Raw genomic sequence first — 16,513 nt, forward strand, 5'->3', positions numbered from 1 at the left:
AACTGTAAGGAAAAGGGTAAACCGCTAGTCATATACAAAGTGTATGATTTATCTATTTTGAGGAGCTATAAAAATAGACTGAAGTAAATTTAGAAATATTCTATCAGTTCTCGCTGTGAAGGCAATCATTATTTATTTCATTAGCAATGACCAGTTTTACTTCTCCCCGGAGATCTCAGTTTAAAACACCCTAATGTCACCATGCTGCCAAGAGCCGCTGAGTACCCAACCATCACACTGAACAAGGACAACGTGTTACACCTGCACGTGCAAACAAACAGAAATACGACCCTTCTTGGCGCAGAGCACCCAGGTGCCTGGCACTACCTGTGCTGAGTTCACAGGTTAAACACCACAGAAGTACAATCCAGCTTTAACAACTCGTCCTTCAGGCCCTACGCGCATCAGCTTTTCTCCCAAGCCAACTAACTTCTAGAAACATATGAATCCAATGAAATACAGAAAGTGACAAGTACTCTTCTAACCACAGCTTGTGTTAAGAAAAGCAAATCCTATGCCTATACTTAAGAATCATCTTTGCGAGAACCCTCAGCAGAGCCACTCTCAGTAACATGCGCTGACACGGACCACACCACCATTAACTTTCCCAGCCTCCCCAAGAGCAGCACGGTGAGCACACATTCAAGCACCATTATCAGTTAAATTCCCGCACCTGCTTTACGAGCACGGAGCTGCGGTGCCAGCCCTCGTTCTCCGGAGGGCTCCTGCAGGTTCGCTACCTCACGTTCTCACCCTCCGCAGCTCCGCGTTTGGCCGCCCGCTCCCTCTTCACACGGGCGAGCGCACCTGAGGCTGCAGGACGAGCTTCCAGCAGCTGAAACTGCAACGCGACGGCGATTCAGTTTTTCTTGGACGAAGTTTGGTTCGGCTGAAGGAGTATCTGAACGGGCGGGCACCGGGGGCCAGGCCAGGGTTGACCGACGCCGCGGCGAGGTGGGCCCGGCGCAACACCGGGCAGCCTCCACCCGCCCCCTTCACCGTCCCTCCTTCAGCCCCGCCGGTGCTCGGCCCGGAATCTGCCCGTTCGCCCGGCCCGACCGGCGACGGGGCAGGCATCCGCCGACGCTTCCTCCCCGGAGCGCTGCCAGCAGCACGCTCGGGCCGCCGGAGAAGGTGGCGCGGCGCCCCCGCTGCACGAGGGAGCCCTCTGCCGCCGGGCCCCCGGCCCCTCCAGGTGCGAGCGGCGCACGGCACCGGGTGCCGGCACGCGAGCGGCGGCTCTCGCTCGCCCCGTCCCGCGCCGGGCACCGCGCCTGGCGACCGGAGCCGGTACCGCCGCGCCGCCCCGCGGGCAGCTCCGGGCGGCGGCCGGGCCCGCGACGTTCCTGCTCCGCGGCGGCGAGGGGCGGGCAGGTGGAAGGCGGCCCGGCGGCGGGCGGCGCTCCGCTCCCCGGCGGGGTGGGTCCGCTGGCGCTGCGCGGTGCTCCTGGCGATGGCAGCCGAGGAGCCCCGAGGCTGCCCGGCAGCTGCCCGGCTCCTGTATATTTACCGTGCCCTCCGCACGTGCTGCTGTTGGCGGGGACGGTACCGGTACCGGGATGCAGGCCGCCTCGTGCGCGCACAGATCAGAACGACGTACGCTAACAGATACGCTGAAAAATGTAAATACGTACCCGCGTGGTGTATATATAGTACTGTGCCGATTTACAACGGTTTATTATTATTATTATTATTATTATTATTATTTAATTACTACAAATATACCGGGACTGCTTTCGTTAGAACGCATCTGTAATCACCCACAAGCACCCCTACAGCTCAGGCTGATAACAGCACGTTAAACGCTTACTGTGCGCATTTCTATTGGATGTAGTTAATATGACTAAATCACCAACAAACTTAGCTAACAATTCTGCACGAGCACCAAAAGAGGAATATTGAAGCGTGCGCGCATAGGTAACTTGTTCAGACAACTCACTGCGAATAGCGAGCCGCTTACCTTTAGTTTCTACTCCAGCTCGTCCCCCAGCAGTACAGACATGCCCGTGCTGCTGCGTACCGAGGAGTTGCGGAGCGTCTCCGGAGCGCGGTGAGAGGATGCAGCGCTGCCCTTATCAGTCTCACGCAGCGTGACCCTCCCACTCCGCTCGGAGCTGCGGGACAGGACGGACCGCCACCCGACACACGCTTTACACAATCGGATATCCGAGGGGCAGCGACAGCACGAGAAGTGTTTTCTTTCTACCCCCTCTCCGTCAGTTCTGTGTAAATTAATTTACCAGAGTATGAACACGCGAATAAAAGGATATCTGGCTTCGGGCTGTAAAGAACAGATTACATACATTAGCATGCTGGCAGAGGCTGGCTATTATCACTTAAAGTATATAAAATTAATGACATGTGCTTATACTTACCATAAATTTAAAATTTGTTCAACCAAGAGAGCGTGCCTATTTACGGCACTGATGCTGCAAAACGCAGCAGATTACTGGCATTTGTTCTGCCTTTCAAAAGCCATCATTTACCAATCAGAATGTTCTCTCACTGCACTATCATCTGGCTACAATAAAGCAGTGACATTGAGTGCTGCCCCTGGTTATGCCAAACTGTACTTTTCTCAGTTCTATGTGTGCTTGTGGCAGTTTTCTCTATTGCATTTCATGTACGTAAACCAGACAGAGGGATAGAAAAATAAAGTGACAAGATATACATACATAGAACACAAATTCAGAGCTTATTTAAACATATTTCATTTATATATATTCAGTACATACATTATCTCCTATTGGAATCGTTTTGACAGGACAAAAAAAGAAAGTTGGTGTCTACTGAATGAGGGGTAGTGAACATAAGTTTAGATCAGCTGGTTTTGAGGTCAGCGGACTTTAATGGTTAACTTTTTTGCCTTTTTCTTCCAGCAGATTTTCACCAGTGTTCCAACAAAGACAGTGTGTCAGGATGCCAAATCACACAGAAAGACATGAATATCTTCTTGGTTTAAATTTCAAAGCAGTTGTCTTTTCCAACATAGCATCAGAAGAGAAAGATGAAATTGCAGCCTACGTGTGCCTTGTAGGGTGTTTGAATCCAGAACTTTGCTAGGTTGGTACTGTGACTTCGTGCACATCACACTTTTCACTTACTCCTTCCCTTCCTTCTGAAAGTTATGGAAAGTAAAGCTTCACCACCTCACAAGGCAAGGCTCCATCTCCCAGCCCTCAGTTGCAAAACTAGCTGAGTATTTCCTTTGCTTTGAGACTGCTCATTTGATAAAGACTGCAGTGTCAAGACCTAATTCAATGTTTCAAAAAAAAGAGTTTTGAGATCCCTCGTTGAAAGACCCATTGTAAAAGCTCGGCTCCCAGTGAAAGGCATTATCATTTTTTATTTGAAAAGAAATGCATTTCCCATTGCTCTTTCAAGTTATTAAAATTCTTGAAATCCTTTTTCTTTACTTCATTTTACATACCCTAAATATATTGATCCAGCTCTTATAATGTTATTAATCTCCATGATTCATATTCTAAATTAGGTAAGCTATCTAATTGTGTAATACTGGCACATACACTCCGTTCATCTTTTAAGGAAGCATTTTTGCTCCTCAGAGCTTTAGTATTGCTCAAAACTTCAAATTCTAGCTAAGTTTTCATTGCTTGTGAAGTAATAATGAAACATAACCCCTTAATCAAGGACGTTGTTCCACTTCGTAAGCCAGCAATGCTTCAAACATAAAATCAGAAATATCTTATTTGGACTATGTCAACTTCAAAACATCCACATCATTATGAAAGTATTAAGAAGAAGAAGAATTAGAACCTATTGTAATGTTCCCTGACTAATATTTCTTCCTGTACTCAGGCCCAGATTTTCAACTAAATGAGATTATGCCAGTTCACGTAAATCAAAGGAATTACCCTGATTTATACTGGTTAAAGAGGACTTGGGCACTGGAGACAGTAACTGCATGTATTTACAGAGAATACTTCATACTGACAGAAACAGTCCTGAACAGACATGAAAATTGGGATCAACAAAAATGTTGCTGTTTACAGAATTCTGTTGGGAACTAAAAAAAAATCTCTCTGTCCTGCAATACAAGAAGCAAAGTCACAACTCACAAAACTTTGTTCTCCTGTACAGCTTAAAAGCATGAACCGAGTTCACCTGCAAAGTAGGTAGTGAACTGCACAGGAAACATTGTCTGTAGGTAGTTTTCTCTCCAGGTTTGCAACAAGTACAGAAAATAGTTGATGTGAGAGTGTGATCTGCAACATCGTAGCAAAGGGATGCTCTACTATGTTACCTGTGTAGCAACACAATTTTCTTGATATCTCTGCTTAGCTGAAACTCTCACTGGCTTACAGAAGACAGGATCAGTCCCAGGTACAGACAAGAGCCGAGGCAAATAAACCAAGAGAACCTAAGCTTGACACCATACTTAGCACAGCCATGTAGAACACATTCCACCTCCTGTGCTGAGAGTGAACTGCTTCACTGAACAGCTTTAACTAGAAGTGCGGCTGCAGGCAAGATACAGAGGGAAAGGAGGGAGAATTGGGGTAGGGGAATGCAGGGACAGACTTATTTGTTCCAGAAAACTTTTCTCTACTACTGACAGTCACTTTCAGCTTTTGTTTCTTTTTCGGCACTCTTAGATATCCAAAAGAGCCAAGTCACATAGCTCACTCTTGTCTGTTTGGTGCTAACAGATTTGTCTCCATCTTGTTAGACCCACATTTTTTAACTTGTGTTGGTTGTGACAACACATATGCAGGAATGAAGCGTCAAGCTCTGACAATTCTGAAAGCAGCAGTACTTCACTTGAAAAGGTTTCTAAAAAGATTAATTTGAGCCTCTGCCTTACTGCACTATTTTTCTTTTTTTTTTCCTCCTTTGTTTTTTAAACCCACAAATTCCTTGCCAGATGAACCTTTCTGCCCTTTGCAAGGTTTGCCAATCAGTCACGACAGCTGCATAGCACTGAAACTATTAAAATGTTCATTCTTGAATTTGTTTGTAACTTCAGCAGCGAAGATAAACTCTCCGTAAGACTAAATGTCAAGTGTCACCGTCTTGTGTGCCTGACACAAGGCCTTGCTTTCTGCTATGGCTATTTAGGAAACTACGTATTCTACTTACAGGCATTTTTTTGTAAGAGTGGATTATTTTTTATTTATTTTTTCTCCTGCCAGCGGATTTAGTTTATTCAGCTTAAGCATTTTTTTCTTAATCTTGTTCTCCACTGACAGACAGTTTGAGTCCTGAAGTACCTGTATCTTGTATTTCAAGTTCTGGCAAATCGAGCAACATCACTTGAGAAGAGATGAAGGTTTCTAATGAACGCCTGAGCAAGTAGGGCTTAAAACTGTTTGAGCTCTTTGTCTTTAAGAATTGAGCCCTGTAGTTTTAACACATCCCAAATAGATTTGGAGACATGTCAAGCCATAATTACTCATACTGAAAAGATTTGTGTGAAAACAATTTATTACATAAAACTTTGTATGTTCCTAAAAGCTGCCTTCCTTGTCATGCAGACAAGCAGGGCCTCAATACATACTCTCTGAAAACAGGCTGATACCATCTCAGCAACACAGTAACCTTTGATAGATTTTGCATTTTTGGCCTAAAGTCATTTTTCTACTGTAAGATTTTGTAATTAAATACATTATTTATTATGTATCATTGTCAGATACCCCTATTCCAATAATTATAGACTATAACTGCTGAGAAAGCCATGAATTGTAAATGCATTTGAATAATTTTGCATGTGAAAATATTTCCTCACTAAGTAGTTGCAAGATGTTACTTTAAGTTGTTAGGTCATAATTAGTTCCAGTGCTAGTGTGGAGTCAACAACTAACTATCAAGATTAAGCTCAATAATCAAAATATATCTAGATTCCACTTATCAGGAAAGGGAAGAAACCAGAGCAGTTCCTAGCTAATCCAAGCTTCATCAAAATGCTGAATTGCTTGGCCTTGCTCCAAAATTAAATTAATCCATCGTGTCCAAACCACATTCAAAGTGCCAAAAATAAAACATTTAGAGACTGATGATAATGCTACACTTGATACACTATACAGCTAGGTTTGCTTTAAGAACCTTCTGTTATGTAAATGCTGGCCATTCTAGCAGCTAATGGTTAGTTGTGCAGTCTTAAGAAACAGCAAAATTTCCATGAATTGCAGTGCAGAAATACACTAATAGTCATGAAATAAAAGATTCCAATAGATTCTTACTGTCGACTGTCATTTTCCACATTTTCCATGAGTGCACAAGTTCCTCAGCTCCCAAAAATACATTTATATACAGCATGACATAGGATGTTGACTTGCAATGTGTATAGGTCAGTAGGTTATTTTAGAGGGCACATAACAGCTAGACTCTTGGGCTTGTACTTCTGTCCTGCTTCTAGCTGCAGCCTTTACATGCTATTGAATTGAAAGTTCTTTAACATCTGAGATCATATCTAGACAGTTTTAGGCAGACAAGCTTAATGAATCTCTAAAATACTGGCTTAAATATATAATGTTTAAATCCTGAAAAATCCTCCTAGATGAAAGGCAAAGTAGACAGATCTTACTTTGACTTTCCAGATTCTTGTGCCCTCCTATTCAGCAGGAAATATGAATAATTCAAATTATATTGCTTTGTTTCCTTACAGTGCTGAAATTGTGCATCCAAACAACAATGGTAAATTGCTCTGCATGAATTCAGAATCTTGAATATTAATATGATTGCAGATAATAGATTAAAAAAAATTGTCACACATCAGTCTTGCATAGGCAAATTTATAGAAGTTATTTTCTGAAAAATTTGAAATCATTGATAACACGACCTAAAATAATTTCATTTTTCAATGCAATATTCTATATTTAAATACAACTGTATAACGATAGCTGGATTGAAAGGACAAAACAGTGGGAGGCATTGACTAATAACGAGACTAGAAATTGCACAGACATTTGTTTAAAGCTAAAATGGAATTTTATCTGACATTTCTTGGGTTATCTATATTTCATCTTCCATGAAGATGAAGTATAGATAACAAAGAAAGTGTATAGAAACAAAGAAAGTGTAGCCTTCTGGTGTTATCTTTGCCTAAAATGAAGTTGCCCTATAAGCCTATGAAGCTAATAGAACTTGGTCTGTTTACAGAAACTTAAATTCAGCTGATATTTTTTGTTGTTGTTCTTTACCTTCCACTTTCTAATATTTGCATTATAGCAATTTTAAATTAGCACTTTTCACAGCTATATAGCTTGCACATAGGATTTCAGCATATTTATATGGAAAATTACAGCCCAAATCTGTAATTCCCACCACAGCTGTCTAAAACCTGGTCTTCATGTTTTCAATTGAGAAGCAGCTTTTAAAGCCTCATAGGTACTTCACACTAAAACAAGCTACATTATGTGGTTTACATTTGGTTTGTTTTGGAAAACCACTTTTCTGCTTTTCTCATCTCTAGTCAGCTGTTTGACTGCACGCATGCTTGTTTCTTATGCAATACAGATGTCACCAACATGCACATGCTTCCTCTGGTACAAATAGAGTGGATTAAATATGAAAGAAAGAACAAAAAACAGTATTAAGTGTTCAGATTATTTTTCATTGCCTATTTCTTTACAGAGCCCATAAAACAGAATGCATGGCAAGCTGTTTGTATCATGGCAGTGTGGTCATAAGCAACTATTTATCTAGCCACAAAAAGATGAACTATGCCTTTTAACAAATTAAGGACCTAAATATTTTAGCACTGCTATTCTTAGTGTTGTTTCTCTTAGCTTGTTCAGACTGAACTGATGTCATATTGAATTCTACAAATCAAACCTATTTCAAGTTGGAATAACTTCACTAAATTTTTTGTACTACCACATTGAGCAGTATGTGCCAAAATTTGTTTCTGAAATAGTTACAAATACTTTACAAATTATGTGATAAAACTACAGACATTCACCACTATTAAGTGTCAGCAATATATTAAGAATAACTTTTACTTTTATATTTTTATATATTGTAATCTGAAATATTTTAGGACCAGATAGCACTAAACATGCATGTAGTACAACTCCAGTACTTTTTTTCCTTTCTTTTTTTTTTATTGGCTTATCAATACCATAGGAGTTGAATGAAAAAATATATTTTGTTGTTGCTGTATCATTATATTTGTACTTGGTTATTTTATTAGTAATTTTTCTCTTTGCATTTCTTTGGCAGCTGTTTTGGCTCCTTTACTGAAAATGAGTGCTCGCACGTGCTCACCTACACACATAATTCCTCATTTACATATCACTTCAATTTTTTTATTGTTTTCCAAAGGCTAATAAAACATAATAAAAGATTATTTAAATGTCATATTAATATATAATATAGACCTAATATGTCTAAAAAATAAGAATATAAATTATTTAATATTTGCAATCTTTCTATGCATCATGTATTGATTGGTATGACAGTCAGGAGCTGAGGCAATAAGATATCAAAGTAATAGGAGCTATTGGTCAGATAGCAGAGTATCCTTTACACTGAGTAGCTAAATGGGTTGGTTTGAATTCCTTTCCATCTCTTTGACTGAGAGAGTGAAAAGTAAGCTAATTTTGATTAAATCAGATTATCATGCAATAAAGCTGTTCTTTAGAGGTCATCAATTTTAGGGTCCTTTATATTTTCCCCTTTAATAACAAATTGAGATAACAGAGACATATTATATGGTTATTTATACATATGTAACTGGGCATGGGCATTAAGCAGACACCACTGTAGTGAAAAGGAGTAAGCTTTTGATGCCTAAAGAATCAAGTAAAATCAAGCCATATTTTTCCTTGCAACTACTACAGAAATACCTTTTTTCTGTTTACTTGTTTGCTAAAATGTCTTATAACTTTGAGATAGTCGAGAAGCATCTTTAGCAGCCATTTACTGAAAACTTATCAACATTGATATGAGTAAGAAAACTACAAAACATGAAAACAGAAGACACACACTTCACTGATAAAACAATACAAACAGAAAAGCCCAGTGATCATAGCTTTATCAATATCCAAAAACTTGAAAAGAAAAAGTCAGTATGATAACTTAGTGAGACATTTTTTAACATCTTTTATAAGTCTCCTCTAGAAATGAAGTTTCATCATTTGCTTTCTTACTATTTCTCCCCAAAGAAATTTTCCCCTACAAGACTGATACTAGTCCTTTTAACTACCTTGCCTTCTGCTTTCAGATTTGCCTACTCAGCACTGAGTTGTTCTCTTCTCCATTACCTGCAGGAGACTATTGCTACACAGTTACGTTCTAGAGTCCCACTGGAAAGAATGAGGAAAAGAGAACTGGAAAGTTAGCCTAAGTAAAATGTTTCTGTCCTACTGCAGATCAAAGAAACACTGGTAACTTCCTTTATTTAGGTTGAATTATTGCTTTGCTGATATCAATGTGTGCTTTGCCATGAATTGCAGCTGTGACAGAGATTCACATTTGGTTTCTATAATGTCTCTTTTGTTGCTACCTTCTAGGAGGACTGGAGACTTCAGTGAAGCCAGGATCTCAACATACAGCACTACTAACATTTCCTGTCACCCTTAGAAGACAGTAAGAAACAAACATGCCAGAATTATAGTGCTTGCTAGAAAGGCTTTTGTGGATCCTTGTCTGTGCTGTATTTAGTGATAATAACAAGATGAATAATAACAAAGACAACAAATTTGTAACCCAGAGACTGGAAAAACATTGTTTAGAAGCTGTGGTCATGAGCCTCTCATCTCGATTACGAGTCATTAAAAATATGGTGAAGGGAATACTATACTATTATTATATTAATGTGGCTAAAGGTCTTACACTTGTTTTGCTTTCTCAACCATTTCCATCCTCATTGTGTGTAGATTACTTATATTCTTCTCCGACAGTGGTTGCTGGAGTTCTTGATCTCAGACCTCTAGACAGACCCCTGGTGATGTAACCAGCTGTGTACGGGCTAACTTATGCTTTGTTTAGCTACTACTGTTACTACCATTACATAACAAAGCACTACAAAAAGCTAACACAAGAGAGGAAATGCTTGCCATTTTTTTTTTTCCAGCAGTCTTTGGAAAAAACATTACTATGAATGGATTTTCATGTCCATGATCTCTATACCTGATCATACCTGCCAAGTTTATGTGGTGAATTTACATGCATGTTACTCAGAATTCATCTAATTATGAGATATCAAATCTGCTTTTAGATAAAAACTTTAATGAAATAACTCCTTAACAGAAGAAACTCAACCATATTGCATGAAACTGATAAAAAAAAGTTTGAAAATAAATTTACTCATAGCCTACTGTATCTTTGCAGGACAGATCTTTCTGGAAAACCTTGCAGTGTTCAGTTACTATGTAGATTTCAGGGTCTCCCAGGTCTTGCAAAAACTCTTCTCCCAATTGTCATCTCCAAAACTTGGGTTTCACTCCTTTTGCTGCTAGAAGCCTTCCTTGACTACACCTTCATATTTCTTGTGATTCCCTCCCTGTTCGAGCTTTATCCTAGTGAAGTTTCTAGATCTGTGCAATCAAAATTATTTCTAAAGAAGAATCAGGGGGTCCTGACTTGACAGCTTTTCTTCCTGATGTTATACATTTCATCAAAAATATTTTGCTTCTTCAGTGGCATCCAGTCATTTCTGAGAAATGCAGTACTTGTAGGTGAGTGATAACTTCCCCTCTTGAGAGAGATGTGATCTTGTTTCAAACCATATGGATTTACAAGGGTTCTAGGATGTTTCTAGAGTATGAGCTGCTGTATGAAGTGTATTTATGGGATTTTCTTTTTCTTTTTGACATGTGCCTTTCCCCCACCCCCCGTCAAGCTTCTTCTGAAGCCCCAGGCTTTAGGTTTTGGATCATGATATGATACTGTAATGATATTTAAAAGCATAAGTCTTATTTCCATGTACAAACTCAGGCTATCCCCAAATGTTCTACTGAATAATCAAAACGGATTGAGGGGTTTTATTTTGTCTTTAGTTTACTACAACACAAGATTGTTTATTTTGTTCTGCTTTTTTTCTGAAACTATTCCAATTCACTGACATCAAATACAGAACAGGATGCTTGGATGCCAGAAGCAAACAATAACATAGTTATACCATTAATACCATACAAAGTAGTAACAACTGCATTACTGAAACTTGCATTTCTTTCTGCTAAACCCTATTTTTTTTTTTTAAAGCTATCACTGTGTGCTGGAAGCTATCATTAGCTTTCAAAGAGTTTTCCAAAGTGCTGTAAGCCACTCACTAAGTGCAGCCCTGAAGTATTTGTTTCTGCACATGTAACCTCACATTTAATTTTACTGCATCACCTTTTTCCTGTGCAACTAAGTCACCCTACAAAAATGAACATTATTGCCTACTCAATCATTTTCATGTCAATGGCAAGTTACTTGCAGTTTTCTAGCTGAGTGAAGCAAAGCACTGCACTCTGTTTAATGATGTTTATCTAGAAGTAATGTGATAGTTTTCCAGCAAGCCAGCTGAGTAATCTCCAGTTCTCAGGGAATGTTCTAACCACATGCAACAGCTTTTTTTTTTTTTGGAATTGAAAAACTGGAAAGGGAAAAGTAGGACAAAGTTTTTGAAGTTGCTTAGCAATGTCTTCACTTTCAGCCTAACTTGTTAACTGCTTTATTCTCAAACATAGTCCATCAGTCATAAGTACCATTCAAATCTGTTTTCATACTAGTAGATGTACAAAGGCTTGTACACTGATTCTGAAGAATCACATTGGAGGCCCTCAAAAACCAGTACTAGTTTATCTAAAGTCCTTGTTGTAAAGGAGAAAATTGTTACTAACAACAAAAATACTGATTCTTTTAATAGATTTATTTGAAATTCTATCCTGTTGAATTTAGGTGCACTTAAGGAAGGTGCTTACATTTTAGACATTTGTAAAGCATACTAATTGTTTTAACTACACCAAGAGTCAGCAAAACTCATCAAAATAAAATAAAACATACTATCATCTACAACAGCTAAGGCTTTAAAAGTGATCCAAGTACTGTCAGTCTAAAACTGCATTGCACTCAAGCAAAGATGACAATTACAATGTATATGCTTACACACCTGTAGCAGTTGGACAGATCAATACAATGGGAAAATCATTCCAATAGAGGTGTGATGATGGAAGAACTGGCACAATAGAGAGGTGCTATAAAGGAATGGAATACTGCTCACCCATATCAGAATATTCTAAAGATTCTAGTTTGTAAGGGAAAGCTTCACCAAGGAGGGACCTTCAGGAAGAGTTCCCTGCCCAGTGGCAGTCAGCCCTTAAAAGTGAAGTCTAAGAGAGGTGCAGTCAGGCTCCACCCCTTCCTGTCACAGGTGAATTGCCCTCACCTGTGCTCCCAGAGCTGACCAGGTTCTTTCCCCAGGTGTTCAGTCAATGGTTCAGGCCATGACTCAATTACAATACAACACAAAATATATTTAAATATATTTACACAGTGAGTATGCTACTTAAAAGAGAACAGAAATGAAACAATTTCTGAAAGATCAGCAAGTGTAATTTGTGCTGGGCAAATCAAGGTGAAAAATATATGCCTCCTAGATGACCAATAACACTGTACATTATCTTCACCCTGAAGAATACTCAAAATACGTGAAAGATGGACTGACACAATATTATAAGCAAAATAAAAATAAACTGATGAAACTAGGTGAGGAAGGGAGCAGTTCGTCAATGAGTACTATTTGGTAGCATATGATACAATTAACATAGCTGCAGAACATCTCTGTCCTTAAGAGCTTCCAAGGACAGAGAATCACAGAATATCCCAAGTTGGAAAGAACTCAGAAGAAACACAGAGTCCAACTTCTGGCTCATCACAGACCACTCAAAATTCAAACCTATGTCTGAGACTACTGTCCAAGCACTTCTTGAACTCTGGCAGCTCGAGTCTGTAACCATTGCCCTGGGGAGCCTGTTCCAGAGTCCCATCAACCTTTAGTGAAGAACTTCTCCCTAACCCCCAACCGATGCAGCTCCATGCTGTTTCCCCCATGTCCTGTCACCAGAGCACAGACATCAGTGCCTGCCTCTGAGACACAACAGTACAAAAGATAGTATGACCTCTCCAGGCAGTTGCTACACTGATATACTGTCCTCATGTTGAGGAGGTTTCCCCTTAAATCCAGTTAGAACCTCTCTTTTCAGCTCATGCTGACTGTCATTCTCTTACCACATACTACTGAACTGCTTAGCTTTGTCTTCTTTATAACCTTCTTCTACATGCTGGAAGGCTACTTGATGTCCTGAAGACTTCTCTTACCCAGGCTGAAGATGTGCCTTCAGTCTTTAAAGATCTCTAATGTATTAAGTACACTGACACAGAAAGCAAATTCTTTAAAAATTGTATTTGCTCTACATCTTTTATGTAGCAAATAATGAACAACACTGATTTGACTTTCAACTCACATAGGTGAGTATTTTCAGCTCTTCTTCATGGCAAGATTTCCAGAGTGTTTGTCTTCTAATTGACTGAAAAAATATTTGTGAAATGCCTTGTTAGTCTCTGCAAATCAAGAGTTTGTTGTAGTCATAGGTATCTACGGAAATGGAGGTTTTGATGATGGCACTGAATTACAGGCTTGAATGGTTTGGAAAGCAATGGTGCCAACAACAGTAACAGAGCTTGACAGACAGATACTAAGATTTGGATCAACACATTTTAGTTTTGAAGAAATCAGCAAGACAGATTTCCTTTAAAGTCTCCACATACTTAATTGTAAAATCACTCGCGCTACAAACCTACTCCTGAGGTTATTGCTATTTTAAAACTTCCGTGAAAATGAAATATTTCTCGAAGTAATGACTTGCAGATTCAGCTTCCACTGAAGTCTCTGGCAAGTATACTTACTGCAGTGGGCACGGAAACGACTTTGGAGAACTACAATATGGGAGCCCTCTGGTGGTTAAAATACTAAAATGCCCCTAAAATGCCAATCACTTAAGTAAAAAGTATCATTCTTAGATATAAACATCCAGTTTAAGTGTTGAGATGCATCTTGTGATTATTTATTAGAAGTTTATTTAATTGAATTACCTTTAACAAAATAGCAGATTTATACATCACTCTTCTATAATTGTTTCTCCTCCTGTTCTCCTGTTTTTCTTCTGTTCTCCCTTGTAATACTCATGTTTGGCTGGAACTTGAAGAGGAAAAACTTCATTGTCAGGAAGGAAATGAAAGAAGAGGAACGTGTATAACTAAATTCTTGTCAACACCAATAATTAAAAAAATAATTTCTCATGTCTCCTGTTTCTATTGCCAGCGATAGGGAGCTTTAACACTTAGTTAATATTAACTCTTAGCTTGAAGCCCTAACATTTCTTTGAGTCTTGTAAAATAAAGATTACACACCCCAAAATTTTCAATACTGAGTGAAGACTGACATTTTCCCCTCACTTTTTATATACAAATTGCACATAGAGCCATTTGAATACATATTTTTTCTTGCCCACCATCTCACAACACTCATCTCCTAACAAAGGGATTAGTAGTTGGTTGTATTCATACTCATCCATAACCAAACAATACCTGATCCTCAAGGAAGGACAGAAATAGTAGAAAGTAAAATAGATTGCTTTTCTGCAAATTCAGAACTACAGTTGTAACTGCTCCTATGCTACTGCAGATCAAAAAGCCTAAATGATAAAACTTAAAAGCCAGCAGCCATTACCTCATGCCATTCCTCCTTTGTGTGAGGTTACCCTACTACTCAAATCTTGGTGCAATTCCTAAGAATAACAATTTCCTTCACACTGCCCCAAAAGTTATGTCCTATCTAAATATAGCTGCTGAGTGGCATTAATCAGTGACTTGTTCAGCTAGGAAGGGACGTTTGGGAGGGTACATCTTGTGCAATCCTCCTACTCAAAGTAAGGTCTCACTGAATCCAGATTGTTCAAGGTTTAAATCCAATCAAGTTAAGAATAAAGAAATCTCTGCTGCTTAATCTGACATTTTTTTCTTTCCATAGACCTGGTCAGATTCTCCTATTTCAACTGCTGTCTGCCGTTTCTCCTCGCCCAGACATGCACCACTGACTCCATCTTCTAGATGGCCTGTAGTTACAGCAGCCTGCAGCCAGATCTCCCTGTAAGCTGCCTCTTCCCAAGCCAAGTACGGTTCCCCAGTCTCACATGGCCAGACCTCAGCCATCATGGTCACCCTCCACTGAACTCACACCACTTTATCAACAAGTTTTTCATCACATAATTAGTCACAAACTCTTTCCATATGCAAGCATTAAACTTGTTTTTTATCACTGTAGGAAAAAAAAGAAACTTTCATGCTCCTAGACATAGGTTTAAGGCCCATTTTCATGGTTAGAGATAAAGCTCAACTCCTCACTGCAGTATAAAATCACCTTTCCCATGCTGCTAGACAAGCTTTATTTTTTCAAGATTCTTTACACAGACCATATGCTAGGTTTAAGTAATGTAAATGGCTTTGAAACAATCTTCTGAGCAAGGGGAAAGTCATCTTTATCACTAAGATTACCCTCTAACTTTGGTAAACGATCAAAACTCCAGCCTCCAATGAAGTCCCCAAGGACAGCTATACTGCACTGGAACTACTGAAAGATACTAATGGGAGTGGTTGAAAGATTGTAACTTACTACACTGACCCCCTCAGTGCCAACATCAAGCTCTTTGGAAAAGAATGAAAGCTGAAGAAGCTTCCTTTGCATATCTTTATAATCTCTGGAGCTCCCCGGCTGACACTGAGACAGGTTCAGTCTTTAACAGTGCTTGATGGACTTCTCATCCATGAGTTTCTCTATTATTTTTTAGAAGAAATCATTGGCATATTCTTGGCACTCAAAGCATCCCAAGTTAAGGTTGTATAGTTGTTAAATCATATCAAGCAGGGTTTTTGTTCCATTAACTATGCTGCTTGTTACTCTATTTTATGGTCAAATTTCTTGTTATAAGAATGACTAATTTGTCTTCTACTGTTCTATATTTTAGTCAGAATTTTTAAAATTTCTACTGTTTGTCCTTAAGTAGCATCTTTCTCAACAGATTCCAAATCATGTCTTGTATGTATAACTTACTCCTTATTTGTTATTACACTACCCCAAATTATCTCAAATTTCCATTTTTTGAGATGGACATTAAAACAACCTCACAATATTCATGAAGTCTAATAATAGTTTGGGCTGTCTATTCTCTCTGTTTCTAGAACTATTTACCTTCTAAACTGAACATTAATGATTCTGTAAGCCAAACCAATTAGCAGCTTTGCTATTAAATTCCCAGGGGCAGAATTGAATCCACTTTCTTGGTTGATCTCTGCCCAGTTTCCTCACTACATTCTGGAAAAATCCAAATACGTGTTCTTGTCTTGGTTGTTGTTCCTACATACATAGAATTAGAAGCACTTCCAGTAATTAAGTACAAATATGCACAAAACAACAGCTTGGATATTCTAATATGATCAGCCAGTCAACCTCAGTTCACCGATTAGGACAATGAGAAAAATACAGGGTGAAATCTTTCTATTCTGACTA

At 39.2% G+C, this 16,513-nt stretch overlaps 2 protein-coding genes across 8 annotated transcripts in view; one reads left to right on the top strand and one right to left on the bottom strand.

The window, feature by feature from the left end:
* Window positions 1-2,167, bottom strand: part of COL19A1 (collagen type XIX alpha 1 chain) — a 189,253-nt gene extending 187,086 nt beyond the window's left edge. For 2 of the 7 annotated variants that reach the window (XM_085217827.1, XM_019613188.2), the window contains exon 1: window positions 674-1,355. The gene's annotated coding sequence lies outside the window, so the exon portion shown is untranslated. Of the gene's footprint in view, window positions 1-673; window positions 1,356-1,960 lie in introns of those variants that run through there. The other 5 variants (XM_019613187.2, XM_010707758.3, XM_031552582.2 and 2 more) reach the window with 4 other exon arrangements.
* On the top strand, window positions 202-3,328 carry LOC146545069 (uncharacterized). Its single transcript, XM_085218447.1, has 3 exons — window positions 202-263; window positions 880-1,622; window positions 2,883-3,328. Exons 1-3 carry the CDS (start codon window positions 202-204, stop codon window positions 2,960-2,962), a joined length of 885 nt encoding a protein of 294 aa, XP_085074573.1. The 3' UTR covers window positions 2,963-3,328.
* Window positions 3,329-16,513: the final 13,185 nt, after the last annotated feature.

Source organism: Meleagris gallopavo, chromosome 2 (assembly GCF_905368555.1).
Source record: "Meleagris gallopavo chromosome 2, MGAL_WU_HG_1.1, whole genome shotgun sequence".
NCBI classification, from domain to species: Eukaryota; Metazoa; Chordata; class Aves; order Galliformes; family Phasianidae; genus Meleagris; species Meleagris gallopavo.

What these genes read in the sequence shown, in the direction of transcription:
- LOC146545069 (XM_085218447.1), top strand. Translation starts at nt 202, where the DNA reads ATGCTGCCAAGAGCCGCTGAGTACCCAACCATCACACTGAACAAGGAC. An exon ending in AAGGACAACGTGTTACACCT is followed by an intron (nt 264 to 879) that starts GCACGTGCAAAC and finishes TCTTGGACGAAG; the next exon opens with TTTGGTTCGGCTGAAGGAGT. An exon ending in TAACAGATACGCTGAAAAAT is followed by an intron (nt 1,623 to 2,882) that starts GTAAATACGTAC and finishes TTCTTCCAGCAG; the next exon opens with ATTTTCACCAGTGTTCCAAC.